At 35.3% G+C, this 15,550-nt stretch overlaps 1 protein-coding gene across 4 annotated transcripts in view; it reads left to right on the top strand.

The window, feature by feature from the left end:
- The window catches only part of NEMF (nuclear export mediator factor), a 50,960-nt gene that overhangs the window by 26,973 nt on the left and 8,437 nt on the right, over positions 1 to 15,550 (top strand). For all 4 annotated transcript variants that reach the window (XR_004677025.1, XM_034992755.1, XM_034992756.1 and 1 more), the window contains exons 17-23: positions 5,026 to 5,129; positions 6,498 to 6,560; positions 11,273 to 11,385; positions 13,259 to 13,316; positions 13,781 to 13,839; positions 13,929 to 14,049; positions 15,183 to 15,462. Coding sequence is in view for 3 of the 4 variants with exons in the window: in XM_034992755.1 (XP_034848646.1) it covers positions 5,026 to 5,129; positions 6,498 to 6,560; positions 11,273 to 11,385; positions 13,259 to 13,316; positions 13,781 to 13,839; positions 13,929 to 14,049; positions 15,183 to 15,462 (798 nt within the window). In the remaining variant the exon portion in view is untranslated. The remainder of the gene's footprint in view (positions 1 to 5,025; positions 5,130 to 6,497; positions 6,561 to 11,272; positions 11,386 to 13,258; positions 13,317 to 13,780; positions 13,840 to 13,928; positions 14,050 to 15,182; positions 15,463 to 15,550) is intronic.

The raw sequence follows: 15,550 nt of genomic DNA on the forward strand, positions 1-15,550 counted from the left end.
GGCCCTGGACTCTTGTTTTTTGGGAGGTTTTTGATCACTGCTTCAATCTTGTTACTGGTTATTGGTCTGTTCAGGTTGTCAATTTCTTCCTGTTTCAGTCTTGATAGTTTATAGGATTCCAGGAAGGCATCCATTTCTTCCAGGTTGCTCAGTTTATTGGCATATAGTTGTTGATAATAATTTCTAATAATTGTTTCTATTTCCTTGGTTTTAGTTGTTTTCATTCATAATTTTATTAATTTGGGTCCTTTCTCTTTTCTTTTGGATAAGTCTGGCCAGTGGTTTATCGATCTTATTAATTCTTTCAAAGATCCATTTTCAAGTTTCATTGATCTGCTCTACTGTATTTCTGGTTTCTAATTCATTGATCTCTGTGCTAATCTTAATTATTTCTCTTCTAATGCATGGCTTAAGCATCATTTGTTTTTTCTCCAGTTCTTTAAGGTGTACAGTTAGTTGGTGAGTTTGGGATTTTTTAGTTTTTTTGAGTGAGGCTTGGATAGCTATGTATTTGTCCCTTAGGACTGCCTTTGCAGTATCCCATAGGTTTTGGACTGATGTGTTTTCATTCTCATTGGTTTCCAGGAATTGTTTAAGTTCTTCTTTGATTTTCTGGTTGAACCAAACATTCTTAAGCAGAGTGGTCTTTAGCTTCCAAGTGTTTGAATTTCTGCCAAATTTTTTTTTGTGATTGAGTTCCAGTTTTAAAGCATTATGGTCTAAGACTATGCATGGAATAATCTCAGTCTTTTGATATTGGTTGAGACCTGATTTGTGACCCAGTATGTGGTCTATTCTGGAGAAAGTTCCATGTACATTCGAGAAGAATGAGTGTTCTCGTTTTTGGATGGAATGTTCTGTGTATATCTATGAGGTCCATCTGGTCCAGTGTGTCATTCAAAGCTCTTGTTTCCTTGTTGATTTTCTGCTTAGATGATCTGTCTATTGCTGAGAGTGGAGTGTTGAGGTCTCCTACAATTAACGTATTATTATCAATATGTCTCTTTATTTTGGTTAACAGTTGGCTTATGTAGTTGACTGCTCCCATGTTGGGGTCATAGATATTACAATTGTTAGATCTTCTTGTTGGATAGACCCTTTAAGAATGATATAGTGTCCTTCTGTGTCTCTAACTACAGTCTTTAGCTTAAAATCTAATTTGTCTGATATGAGAGCTGCTACCCCAGCTTTCTTTTGAGGTCTGTTGGCATGAATGATGGTTCTCCATCCCTTCGCTTTCAGTCTGGATGTATCTTTAGGTTCAAAATGAGTCTCTTGTAGACAGCAAATGGATGGGTCCTATCTTTTTATCCATCTGCAGCCCTGTTCCATTTTATGGGAGCATTTAGGCCATTCACATTGAGAGTGATTATTGAAAGATATGATTTTATTGTCATCATGTTGCCTGTGAAGTCCTTGTTTCTATAGATTGTCTCTGTAAATTTCTGTTCTATATCACTCTTGGGGTCTTTCTCCTTTTATAGAACCCCCCTCCCTTAATATTTTCTTGCAGGGCTGGCTTAGTGGTCACATATTCTTTCAGTTTCTGCCAGTCCTGGAAGCTCTGTTAGATTTCAGTTTCTTGAGTCCAGTCACTTGATTGATTTTTCCATTTCTCAAAATGCTGTTGCATTTTTCTTCTCTCTTTCTCCTTTCTTTTCCTCACATCTCTGTTGATGAATAGGATAGACCTGTAATTTTCATTTCTTCATAATGTTCTTCTTAGGATTGGTCTCAAGGTAACATTATCTCATAAAACAGATTGGGAAGTATTCCTTTATTATTTTTTTAAAAGATTGTATTTATTTATTAGAGGGAGAGTACAAACGGGGGGAGTGGCAGAGAGAGAGGGAAAGAGAAGCAGACTTCCTGCTGAGCAGAGAGCCCGATGTGGGGCTCCATCCCAGGATCTGGAGATCATGACCTGAGCTGAAGGCAGACGCTTAACTAACTGAGCCACCCAGGCGCCCCTGGGAAGCATTCCTTTATCAGTTGTCCTTGGATGTTTGACAAAATTCCACCTTTGAAGCTGAGTAGTCTTGAAGTTTTCTTTATGGGAAACTTTTTCACTATAGATTCAGATTCTTTAGTACTACTCAGATTGTCTAATTCTGGTTGGTAGTATCTTCCTAAGACTGTCTATTTCTAAAGTTTGGAATGTACTGCCATAAAATTATAATATTCCACTTAACTTTTTAACATCCTTATGTTCTTTAATAGCCTTCCCTTTTTATTTATGATAGATGTTATTGTGCCTTCTCTTTTTCTTGATTAGTCTGACCAGAGGATTTTCAGTTGTATTAATCTTTCAGGAACCAGTTTTGACTGTTGATCTCCTCTATTATATATGTGGTGTGTATTTTATTATTTTCCTCTTTCTACTTTTCTTGAAGATTCATTTGCATTTCCCTTTCTGATTTCTTGAGATGGAAACTTAGTTCACTGATTTTTTTTTTTTTCTCCCAGCCTCTTTTCTTTTCTAATATGTATTTCAGGCAGTAAATTTCCTTCTAAGCCTGGCTTTAACTTTATTTAAAAAGTTTTGTTATATTGTGTTTTCATTATATTTCATGTGAAAATATGTTCTTGTGATTTCTTCACCCATGTGTTATTTAGAATTATGTTATTAATTGCCAAGCCTATGGAGCTTTTTTTTTTTAAATTATGTTAGTCACCATACATTACATCATTAGTTTTTGATGTAGTGTTCCATGATTCATTGTTTGCGTATAACACCCAGTGCTCCATGCAATATGTGCCCTCCTTAATGCCCATCACCGGGCTAACCCATCCCCCACCCCCCTCCCTTCTAAAACCCTCAGTTTGTTTCTCAGAGTCCATAGTCTCTCATGGTTTGTCTCCCCCTCCGATTTCCCTCCCTTCATTTTTCCCTTCCTACTATCTTTTTTTTTTTTTTTTAAACATATAATGTATTATTTGTTTCTGAAGTACAGGTCTTTGATTGATCAGTCTTACACAGTTCACAGCCTATGGAGCTTTTTTAGTTCTCTTTTTGCCATTGATTTCTAACTTAATTTGCATAATGTTCAGAGATGGTATTCTGAATTATCTCAACCTTTTGACATTTGTTACTGAAACTTGCTTTATGGTACAGCATATTTGTGGTCCACTTTATTTATAAATGTTTCATACGTAGTTGAAATGAGCGTTTTATAGTTGAGTGCATTTCTCTAAATATCAATTAGGTCGCATCCATTAATTACGTTCAAATTGTTGGCATCTTTACTAATTCTTTTTTTAATGATTGTTTTCTCAGTCACAGAGTTGTGTTAAGAATCACATAATTGTGCATTTGTTTGTTTCTCCTTTTACTTCTGCTAGTTTTTGCTTTATATATATGAGGTGATAAAAAAATAGAGAGCTGTTATCTTTCCAGTGAATTGAGCCTTTTATTAACTGTAATCGAATGTTCTTTTAACTTGTAACTTCTTTTTCCCTTCTGTGTGCGATATTAAAACTAAATCAACTTTATTTTGGTTAGTGTTTGCATGATATATCTTGTTCAATCATTATATTTCAAACATTTTATATTCTTATATTTTAAAGGAATATACATATTATTTTCCAGTCTGACAGTCTGCATTTTATGTGGAGAATTGACTACATTTACATTTAATGCAATTTCTGATACATATGGGTTTAAATCTAACCATTTTACTATTTGCTTTCTATTTGTCCCATTTGTTCTTTACTCTTGTTTTTCTGCCTCCTTTTAATTTTTTTTCCTTTTACTTATATGCTCCTTTACTAAGATGATTACAGAATACATCCTTATGTTTCTCATTTTCTGTCTTTGTAAGTTTGTCGTTTTAGAAACCTCTTTATCATCAATAGGGCAGTTGTTAAATAAGTATAGTACATCCATTCAGCAGTGAAGACTTTTTTTTTAAAGATAGTATTTTTAAGTAATCTCTACACTCACCATGGGGCTCGAACCCACAACCCCAAGATCAAGAGTCACATGCTCCACCAACTGAGCCAGCCAGGTGCCCCAAGAAGACATTTTTAAGTGAAAAAAGAAAGCATTTTCAGAATAGTTTGTGTTGTGTCTAAAAGAAAAGGTTTACAATAGGCATTTTATTCTAGCTTTTGTATGTATAAAGAAACTCCAGAGAGGGAAACAGAAAGCTAATAACAATGGATTCCTGTTTGGTAGTGGTAATAGGACTGAAAGAGGATGCAGGATCTCTCACCATACCTTTTGTATAATTTTTAAAATTTCTGAACTGTGTATATGTATTAATAAAAAATCAGATTAGAAAACAGGGATAATTTTGGGAGATATAAAGGAGTTTAGTTTAATGCCTGTGCTTAATCTATCATTTTTAACCAGAAGGTTTTAAATTGTAGATTAAGTCATAAAGATTATCATCTTGGTAGTCAGGTGTAATATAGGAAATACTTCTATTCATCTCTGTGTCATTTTCTAAATGTCATACAAATACACTCTTTACTTTTTATCATGATGGTACATATTAATCATGAAAACCCAAATTATTTTGTCCCTTGAGAAAAGTTATAATTTTATACTTCTAAAGGTAATTTTTGCTCTATAAAAAAAGTATAAAGAATATCATATATGTAAACATTCAGTTGAAGACAGAATGGGAAAACTTTTCTTTCTTACCAGTAGCCCCAAAACCTAGCCAGTGCCCCACAGAGGGACCATGTGACGTTTTACGCTTTTGCTTTGTGTAATTCATTGTTGTGTTAACCTTGAGTTTAAGAAGGCTCTGTATGAGAGTGAGATAAGGAGAGAACATACTTTTTTTAAACGTAGAATTTAATTATTCTCTTCTAAAGAATATCCTAAGGCAATTTGCATTACAAGATTTCAGTAAAATTCAGTTTGATGCTTTAAGAAATTAAACCATCAATTTGCCTTAACATATGAAGGTAGGATAGCTTCATGGGTTTTTTTGGTTGGTTTGTTTGCAAAAAGGATGTGAATTCAGGTGACTGTAAAGGAAAAGAATGTTAACTTTTTTTCTTTCAATTTGATAGGTTTGAGAAATTTCTGTGGTTCATTAGCTCAGAGAACTATCTAATTATAGGTGGACGAGATCAGCAACAGAATGAAATAATTGTGAAAAGATACTTGACAACAGGTAAGTAAGATTAAAATTTTAAGATTAAAATTTAAAGATTAAAATCCTAAGTAATTGGATCAGTTATCTCAGTATGAGATATAGATTTTCATCTTACAGTCCTTTGCTTGACAGGTTTAATTGGTAGGAAGAATTTCATCTTGGTGGCTTATGGTTTGTTGAATATGTGCTTTGATGCTTATTTCTCATTTTAAGTGAATAGTCCTAAAGTAGTAGTACTGAGCTACTCTGTAGTATTGGAATTTTGATTCTCTGCTACATTGACAAAATAGCTTTCAGTCCTCCAAAGTCATGTACGTCAGAATTTTAAAGGCTTAATTTTTTAGTGCTGAAGGTTGTAACTTTTTTTCACATTTAGAAACAGGACTTAAGCCCTGTGGTGTAAGGCTTCTCATTTATTTTTGTTTGCTGATAACTACCACCTCACTGTGGTTGAACCCGCAGTGTGGGTATCTGAAATCAGTAATCAAAGATAATCTGATGTCCACTGAAGATCCCAAGCCAGGAAAGAAAGCAATAGGGAACAGGTTATTATAATGGTGCTCAGGGTTTGGTCTCTTGTCTTCTGTAGCTCTGTTCATTGTGAGCTGAGCCTTTCTTGGAGCAGTATGGGTTTTTCTGTTCTTTGAGTTTCACATCCCGGATGAACTGTCATGGCAAGCAGTGGCTGCTCATTTTACCTTTCAGGAACTATGCACTTCCCTTTTCCCTTAAAAAAAGAGGAAAGATCTCACTTCCGCATTTCTTTGTTCATTTGGTTATTCATTGGTATCACATACTTAGAATACAATCAAGGCCCTCATTGTTGGCTTACAAGCCTCCTGGCTTCTTCTCCAGCCTCATTTCTTACTACTCTTCCCTTAGTCTGGCCTTCTGACTGCTCTTTATACATGTCAAACATCCATGGTCCTCAGGACCTTTACATCTGCTAGGATGAGTCATCTGCTCCATGTGTCTCACCCTCCAGCAGGTTAGCCTAGATTGGTTTACATGGTAACTCAACAAGTTTGAGAGAAAAAGAGGAAGCGCACAAGGACTATTAAGGCCTAGGCTGAGAATTGGCACTTGGTCACAGCTGCCACATTCTGCCAGGGCAGGTCATAGGGCAGGCCCAGATACGAGGGATGTGACTCCACCTCTTGAGCAAAGAGGTGTAGATCGCAGGGGAGAGAGGATCTGACCATTTTTGTAATCTACCATATTAGCATTGCTTTCCTATAAGGAAGCTTGTGAGAGCCTCCCCAGGGGTGGGAAATGGACTTTTCCTTATATGCCTTCTTACACCCTTTGGATTTTGAACCCATTAAGCCCATTTAAAAAGAAAGAAAGAAACAGGACTTAAAGTATTATTTCTCATCTGTTTTTAAGGGGACATTTATGTACATGCTGATCTTCATGGAGCTACTAGCTGTGTAATTAAGAATCCAACAGGTAATATATTTCTTTTTATTATTCAGAACTTTAATTCCTTTCTTTAAAATATTTTTAGTATAACTAAGACAAAAATTGTTAATAGAGATAAAGGACACTTTATAATGATAAAAGGGTCAATTCATCAATAAGATATAACTATTCTATATATATATATTTTTTAAGATTTTATTTATTTATTTATTTGTCAGAGAGAGAGAGACAGAACACAAGCAGGGGGAATGGCAGGCAGAGGGAGAAGCAGGCTCCCCACTGAGCAAGGGGGCCAATGTGGGACTTGATCCCAGGACCTGGGGTCATTACCTGAGCCAAAGGCAGACACCGAACCGACTGAGCCACTCAGGCGTCCCCATCACTAAGATATAACTATTATAAACATATATGCACCCAACAGCTTCACTGGTGAATTCTACCAAACTTTTAAAGAAGATTGAACACAAATCCTTCACAAACTCATCCAAAAAATACAAGATATGGGAAAACTTCCTCACTCATTCTGTAAGGCCAGTATTACCCAATAACAAAACCAGACAAAGACATCACAAGAATTGAAAACTACAGACAATATTGCTTATGAATAGACACAAAAATCCTCAACAAAATATTAGAAAGCCAAATCCAGCAGCATATTAAAAGGATTATACACTATGACAAAGTGGGATTTTTTCCCAGGAATGCAATGTTGGTTTAATATATGAAAATTAATGAGTATAGTAAAGTGTATTAATAAAGGACAAAAACCACATGATCATCTCAATTGATGCAGAAAAAGCCTTTGGCAATAATCCAACACCCATTTATGATAGAAATACTCAACAAACTAAGAACAGAAGGGAGCTTCCTCAACTTGGTAAAGAACATTTATGAAGAACCCACAGCTCACATCAGACTTTTAATGGTAAAAGACTGAAAACTTTTCCCTTAAGATCAGGAACGAGATAAAAATGTCTGTTCTTGTCATTTCTATTCAACCTTGTATGGAGGTTCTTCTAAGTAGGTCATTAGGTAATAAAAAGAAATAAAAAATATCCACATTGGTAAAGAATAAGTAAAGCTATTTCCATTTGCAGATGGCATGATCTTATATATTTAAAACTTCAAGGAATCCACCAAAAATTATTAGTAAACAAGTTTAGAATGTTTGGGATACAAGGCCATTATATGTAAATCAGTTGTAGTTCTTTTTTTTTTTTTAATTTATTTGAGAGAGAGTGTGCACACATGAATGGGGGAGGGGCATAGTGAGAAAATCTTCAAGCCAACTCCCCACTGAGCATGGAGCCCAACTCAGGGCTTGATCTCACAACCTATGAGATCATGACCTGAGCTGGAACCAAGAATCAGATGACTGATTTAACTGACTGAGCCATAAAGGCGCCCCCAAGTCAGTTGTATTTCTATATACTCGCAGTGAACAGTACTAAAGTAAACTAATAAAACATTCATTTATAATAGCATTAAAAAGAATAAAATACTTAAGAATAAATTTACCAAAAAGAAATGCAAGACATACACCCCAAACTATAAAACATCATTGAAAGAAATTAAAGAAGACTTAACTAAATGGAAAGACTTGTAGTGTAAGGATTGGAAGTCTTAATGTTGTTCTGATGGCAGTAACTCTATAGATTTGTTGTAATCCCTCTCAGAATTCCAGCTGCCTTTGTTTTGCAGAGATGGATAAGTTGATCCTAAAACTCACACAGAAATGCAAAGGACCCAGGTCAGCCAAGTCATTTCTAAAAATGAAGGACAAAATTGGAGGACTCACACTTCCTGATTTCAAAACCTCCTACAAAGCAACAGTAATAAAGACAGTGAGGTATTGGTACGAGAATGGACAAATAGATCACTGAAGAGAATTGAGATTCCTCATTTCTAGTCCATTGACTTTGAACAAGTGTATGAAAGCCATTCAGTGGGGATAGAATAATGTCAACAAATGGTGTTTGGAATACTAATATCCATTTACAGAAGAATAAAAGTTAGGCCCCTGCCTCACACCATTTATAAAAATTAACTCAAGTGCATCAAAAACCTAAACTTAAGAGCTAAAACTATAAAACTGTTAGAAGAAAATAAGGCATAAATCTCATAATGAATCAGGAAGTCATTTCTCAGACATCAAAACCATAAGACAAAGAAAAACAGGTAAATTGGACTTAAAAGCCTTAATTCAAGGGAAGCTATCAAAAAAGTGAAAAGACAACTCACAGAATGAGAGAAAATATTGGCAAATCATTTATCTGATAAAGAACCAGTATCCAAAGAACTCATAAGTCTCAACAGTAGAAAGGAAAAAAACAAAAACAATTTAAAAATGAGAGTCCAAATAGATATTTCTCCAAAGATATAAGAGTGGCTAACAAGCACATAAGGTCACATAAGCACATCATTCATCATTAGGAAAATGCAAATAAAACCACAATGAGATACCACTTCACACGCAGTAGAATAGTTATAAAGAAAAAATAGACAAAACAAATGTTGGTGGGGATGTAGAGATTGGAACCTTTATATGCTGCTGATGGGAATTGAAAATGATTCAGCTGCTATAGAATAGAGTTTGGCGATTCCTCAAAAAGTTGAACATAGAATTTACCATGTGACCTAGCAATTCCGCTCCTAGTTCCATAGATAGACATGACCACACTAAATTTGTTTGCAGATATACTTAACAGCATTATTTATAATAGCTAAGAAATGGAAACAACCTACATGTTCATTAGCTGATGAATAAACAAGATGTGGTATGTTGATATAATGGAATAGTACTCATTCTTAAAGAGATGAGGTACTGGTAATTGCTCTAACAGGGATGAACCTTGAACATGTGATGCTAAGTGAAAGAAGCCAGACACATTTGATTCCATTGATATGAAATTCCAAAATAGGCAAATCCATAGAGTCAGAGTATATTTGTTACTGTCATGGGCTGGGAAAGTGGAGAATGACTATTGGATATAAGATTTCCTTGGGGGATGATGAAAATGTTCTGGAATTAGTGGTAATGGTTAATAGGTTTATGAGTATACTAAAAACCACTGGATTATGTACTTTAAAAGGGTGAATTTTATAGTATATAAATTATATCACAATTAAAATATATTTGAAATCTAACTGTAGGGTTATATTATTAATATGCTTTTTGTTTTGACGATTTGGGTAATCTGTAGTAATTCTGGGAGTCTTCAAACTTTGAATAGGCTTTTCTAAATCATTCTATCTGGAATGTAGTTAGAGTTATTAATATACGTGAGAGGGCATTTCTTCTCTGATTTATTTAGACCATTAAAAGCCTGCTTTGTAAATATATTTTTATTGTTGTTGTTTATTTTTTATCTCATTTTAATGCCAGTATAGTTAACATACAGTGTTATGTAAGTTTCAGGTGTACAACTAGTGATTCAACAATTCTGTGTATTACTCAGTGCTCATTAAGATAAGTGTATTGTTTTTTTTTGTAATTTTATTATGTTAATCACCATACATTACATCATTAGTTTTTGATGTAGTGTTCCATGATTCATTGTTTGCGTATAACACCTAGTGCTCCATGCAGTACGTGCCCTCTTTAATACCCATCACCAGGCTAACCCATCCCCCCACCCCCCTCCCCTCTAAAACCCTCAGTTTATTTCTGAGTCCATAGTCTCTCATGGTTCATCTCCCCCTCCGATTTCGCCCCCTTCATTTTTCCCTTCCTACTATCTTCTTTTTTTTAACATATAATGTATTATTTGTTTCAGGGGTACAGATCTGTGATTCAACAGTCTTACGCAATTCACAGTGCTCACCATAGCACATAACCTCCCAATGTCTATCACCCAGCCACTCCATCCCTCCCACCCCCCACCACTTCAAGATAAGTGTATTCTTAATCCTCTTCACCTGTTTCACCCATCCCCCTACCCAACTCCCCTCTGGTAATCATGTGTGTTCTCTGTAGTTAAGAGTCTGTTTTTTGGTTTGTCTTTTTTTTTCCCTTTGTTTTGTTTCTTAAATTCCACATGAGTGAAATCATGGTATTTGTCTTTCTCTTGACTGGTTTATTTTGCTTAGCATTATACTTTCTAGATCCATCCATGTTGTTGCAAATGGCAAGATTTCATTCTTTTTTATGGCTGAATAATATTCTATTGTGTATATATACATGACGTCTTCTTTATCCATTCATCTATTGATGGACACTTGGGCTGCTTCTATAATTTGACTGTTGTAAATAATGCAGCAAGAAACATGGGGTGCATGTATCCTTCTGAATTAGTGTTTTCATATCCTTTGGGTAAATACCCAGTAGTGTGATTACTGGATCATAGAGTAGTCCTATTTTTAGTTTTTTGAGGGACCTCCATACTGTTTTCCACAGTGGCTGCACCAGTTTGCATTCCCACCAACAATGCCCCAGGGTTCCTTTTTCTCCACATCCTCACCAACACTTGTTGTTTCTTGTGTTTTTTATTTTAGCCATTCTGACAGGTGTGAGGTGATAATTCATTATGGTTTTGATTTGTATTTCCCTGATGGTGAGTGATGTTGTAAATACATTGTTAATAAAAAATAGTAACTTTATGTAATATTGAAATAAAAATGTGGTATCATTATTTAAGATGTAAGAAGATCAGATCTGTCACGCTGCATGTAATTTTCATATGTTGCTGTGTAGAAAGTCTGTACTTGGGTACTGAAGCATTGCAGTGTCGTTATTACAGGAGAACCCATTCCCCCTCGGACCTTGACTGAAGCGGGCACAATGGCACTTTGCTACAGTGCTGCTTGGGATGCACGAGTTATCACTAGTGCTTGGTGGGTGTACCATCATCAGGTAATAAGGGCTGTGGTCCTTTTTCTTAATTTATTAAGAGCTATTGTGTACCGGGACACCTGGGTGGCTTAGTAGGTTAAGCGTCCAACTCTTGATCTCAGCTCAGGTCTTGATCTCAGCGTCATGGGTTCAGGCCCCATGTTGGTCTCCCAAAAAATAAGAAATAAAAGAGCTATTGTGTACCAAATTTTGAGGGTATAGACGTGAACAAGGCAAAGTGCCTACTTTGAGCTGACGTTTGGTGGTGGAGAAAAATACATACATAACGTCTGGTAACAAGTGCTGTAAAAAATTTTTTTGAAAGTGGAGTAGGCAGTAGAGAGTGATAAGGGCTACCATTTTGAATGAAGTGTCAGGGAAGGCCTTTCTAGGAAAGTAAGATATGAGCAGACACTAAATGAAGAGAGCAAATGATTCATGCAGTTACACAAGATGACAAATGTTCCACTTATGACTGGCATACTGACCTAAAAGATCTTTCTCCTCTTCATGTTTGTTGGAATTTTCTGATCTCTTTTTGGCCCTTCCTGAAAAATAGCTATATCTGGTGTTTTTTTATTCACTTGGGTTTAGTAATTGTCCTTCTTAAATGCTATTTTACTTGATGCTACTTCAAATATTAGCATATTTGACTTCCCATTGCTATTTCACATTTTCAGTAATTACAATTGATAACGATGTACTTTTACAAGGTCCTAAAGCTATGCAGCAAGGTAAAGAATTCAATACTATTGGGGCACCTGGGTGGCTCAGTTGGTTAAGCGACTGCCTTCAGCTCAGGTCATGATCCTGGAGTCCCGGGATCGAGTCCCGCGTCGGGCTCCCTGCTCGGCGGGGAGTCTGCTTTGCCCTCTGACCCTCCCCCTCTCATGTGCTTTCTCTCTCTCTCTCATTCTCTCTGTCTCAAATAAATAAATAAAATCTTTTAAAAAAAAAAATTTAATACTATTATCCTCCCTAGTTTAATTTTACATCTATTTATATTCATTATTTTCTGCTGTGCTGTGATACTGTTTTCAGGAAATTAATATCACTCTGAGATTATATTTTCTGCCTCAGTACTGTTATAAAAGTGGTTTTAATTCTTTTATTGAATTGGTTTTTTAAGGGTGAAATTAGTGTGCTTTAATCCCTCCAGTATCTATGATAAAGATACTTTCAGATTTGGGGGTTTCACAGATAAATTTTTATTTATTTTTAAAGATTTTATTTATTTATTAGAGAGCGAGCACAAGCAGGGGGAGCGGCAGGCAGAGGCAGAGGGAGAAGGAGGCTCCCCACTGAGCAAGGAGTCCGATGCAGGGCTCGATCCCAGGACCCTGGAATCATGACCTGAGCCGAAGGCAGATGCTTAACCATCTGAGCCACCCAGGCGCCCCAATAATAGAAAACTTTAAAATATTGTGCAATTATCTTCTTATTTTGCCAAATTAGAATGCATTTTTAAAAATCTACTATCATCTTTTCCCTAAAATGAAAGGTTATTTTACTACCCCAAAAACAGTACTTCAGGAAAGAATTTTATTTAATAAATACAGTATTAGTAAATATAGCTTTATGATATAAGCGTATTAAACTGTCCTTATTTTTCTCATTATATCTCAAACCAGAGGAAACATGTGGACAAGTTCTGGCTCTAATCCATGGCATTTGAAAGTTATTGGTGTAGTGTATCCTTCATTATTTCTTTTCTTTTTTACTGCAAAGGTATATCTGTCTTTGAAGAGATATTTCAGCGTTGAGAATTTTTGCTAAATTATAAACTTTTTAGGAGACAGTGCTGTTTACTTGAATATGACTTGACTTTATGGAGTGAAAATTTTAAAAATGTATTTCTTAAGACAACAGTATAATGTGGTGTTGTGTTCCTCAGGTGTCTAAAACAGCACCAACTGGAGAATATTTGACAACAGGAAGCTTCATGATAAGAGGTAATGACTTGTCGGTAGGTTATGGAGATAGGTTTGAGGACCATTGCTAATAGTATTTTCAGAACAGAAACTATTCTGATTTCATGTATGAAATCTGTTACGAAATAAAGGATATCTTGTGCTGCTGTGGCAAATTTAGCATTTGTCATGTCATCTCCATATGTATTTTTCTTGATGAGAATGTGCTTTCACATAAAGTTGTAAGGGTAAGAATGTATAGCATGACCTTTTTTCTAAAAACAGATTATTCAGGGCTTGACTAACTCAAAGATGAGAGCAAGTATTCGTATTTTTTCTTTCTTAATTCCTGTTCCTATACATAATGCCAAATTCTGTGAATGGGAAATGTTCCTTCATGACAGAAAAAAGACAAAATAAATGTCACCACCAGTGTCAGATAATTTACAAGCATGAAATGGAAAAAAAAGAGATTTTTTAACATTTATGCTTATTGTCTTTTATAGGAAAAAAGAATTTCCTTCCTCCCTCATATCTAATGATGGGGTTTAGTTTCCTCTTTAAGGTATTCTTCAGCTTCTTTGTTATTTTTTTTTTCTGATTTTCATGAATCTTACCTAAAGTTCTGTCAGTGAAAAAGAACTGTTTCCATAGGTAGATGAGTCTTGTGCTTGGAGACATCGGGGTGAACGAAAAGTCAGAGTGCAGGATGAAGACATGGAAACACTGGCGAGTTGCACAAGTGAACTCATATCGGAAGAAATGGATCAACTAGGTAGTTTACAGATTTTAATAAAATAGCTTATAGTGTTCCCTATTGTCTAGTTTATCTTCTAGATTCTTAGAGGATCATATCTACTTTGGGATAATTGAAATTTCAAAACAACACTTGTTACTCAATTTTACTGAATTTCGTTTTTGGCAGTATTAAATATACTTGTTTTAGTGAATTAGAAAGTGTTTAATTGGATCTGTAACTAATATACTATATAAACATATATAGTAAAACTTTAGTATTTAATGGGTCAAACATAAATGTGTTTAGCAGAGATAGACTCAGGTATTTACAAATGAGCATTTACTTTTGGATTTAAGAATTAGAAGTGATACAAAGATGAGTTTATAACAAGTGTAATTTCTCACGTGAGAATTTGGCTTGATTTAATAATACACTTGCTTCAAGTGGATAGCAACTGTGGTTGCTGAAATAAATTTACCCACCTACCTAAAAGAACTAGGGAAAGTATGGCCTCTATATTATTTTTACAGTTATTCTCCTAGGGTCATTCCTTGTTAGGACTAATACTGCATTGTTTCATTTATGACTACTGTTGGCATTACAAGATTTTTTAAAATTTTCACCATGTTCCCAATACTGTACAGAATTCTGTATTTACATTATTTTTAATGGAATTCTCACAACCATCTTTGTCAGGTGGTGATGGCATCTCCTATTATAGGTGAGGCAACTAATATTATTACTACTAAGCAGTGTTTCTTTTGAGAAAGTGTGAATACCTTTTGTGTGCCAGTTATATTACTTGTCTCATTTCACTTCTCATGTGCAAGTTACAATAACAGCTGCAGAATTTATGGAATTACTTCTCTTGTCCTCCTTTCTAGAAATACCTAACCAAGACAAGTTAGAGTTTTCATTGTAGAAATGGTTGCAATTCCAAGAAATTTATATAGTATCTTGGAGAGCATTTATTCCAACCAGTTCATGATACAAGAGTATCCTTTTGTCTGAATACCCTTTGGGGATGATCGGGCTTTTTTTTTTTTTTTTTTTTTTTTGGTGATCTTTTGGAGAAATGGAGTCAACAGAATGCTTTTTTGAAGTTTTCGAGGTAGTCATCTAGCTTTGTTATGGTGGTATCACTCTGACTTAGCTTATGATATCTACAGATGGAGGTGAGAGTAGCAGTGAAGAAGATAAAGAGGAATCACACGAAACTCCTGTGGAAATGGAACTCATGACTCAGGTTGACCAAGAGGATGTCACTATTCAGAGTGGTGGGGATGAGCTAACTGATGAACTACTTCAGGAAGAAAGCTCTGAAGATGAAGGAGAATCCGAAGATGTAGTAAAAGATCAGGAACCTGTTGGTGAAATGAAGGATGAAGGGGAAGAGACATTAAATTATCCTGATACTACCATTGACTTGTCCCACCTTCAGCCCCAGAGGTAATTAAAAACGATTGTTTTATAGCTGGCAATGATGGAAGAGTTAATCCTTCTAAAATAATACCAAGGTTGATTATAGTATGTTTAC

The sequence above is a fragment of the Mirounga leonina genome, unplaced genomic scaffold (genome assembly GCF_011800145.1).
Source record: "Mirounga leonina isolate KUSES-001 unplaced genomic scaffold, KU_Mleo_1.0 Mir_82, whole genome shotgun sequence".
Lineage (NCBI taxonomy): Eukaryota > Metazoa > Chordata > Mammalia > Carnivora > Phocidae > Mirounga > Mirounga leonina.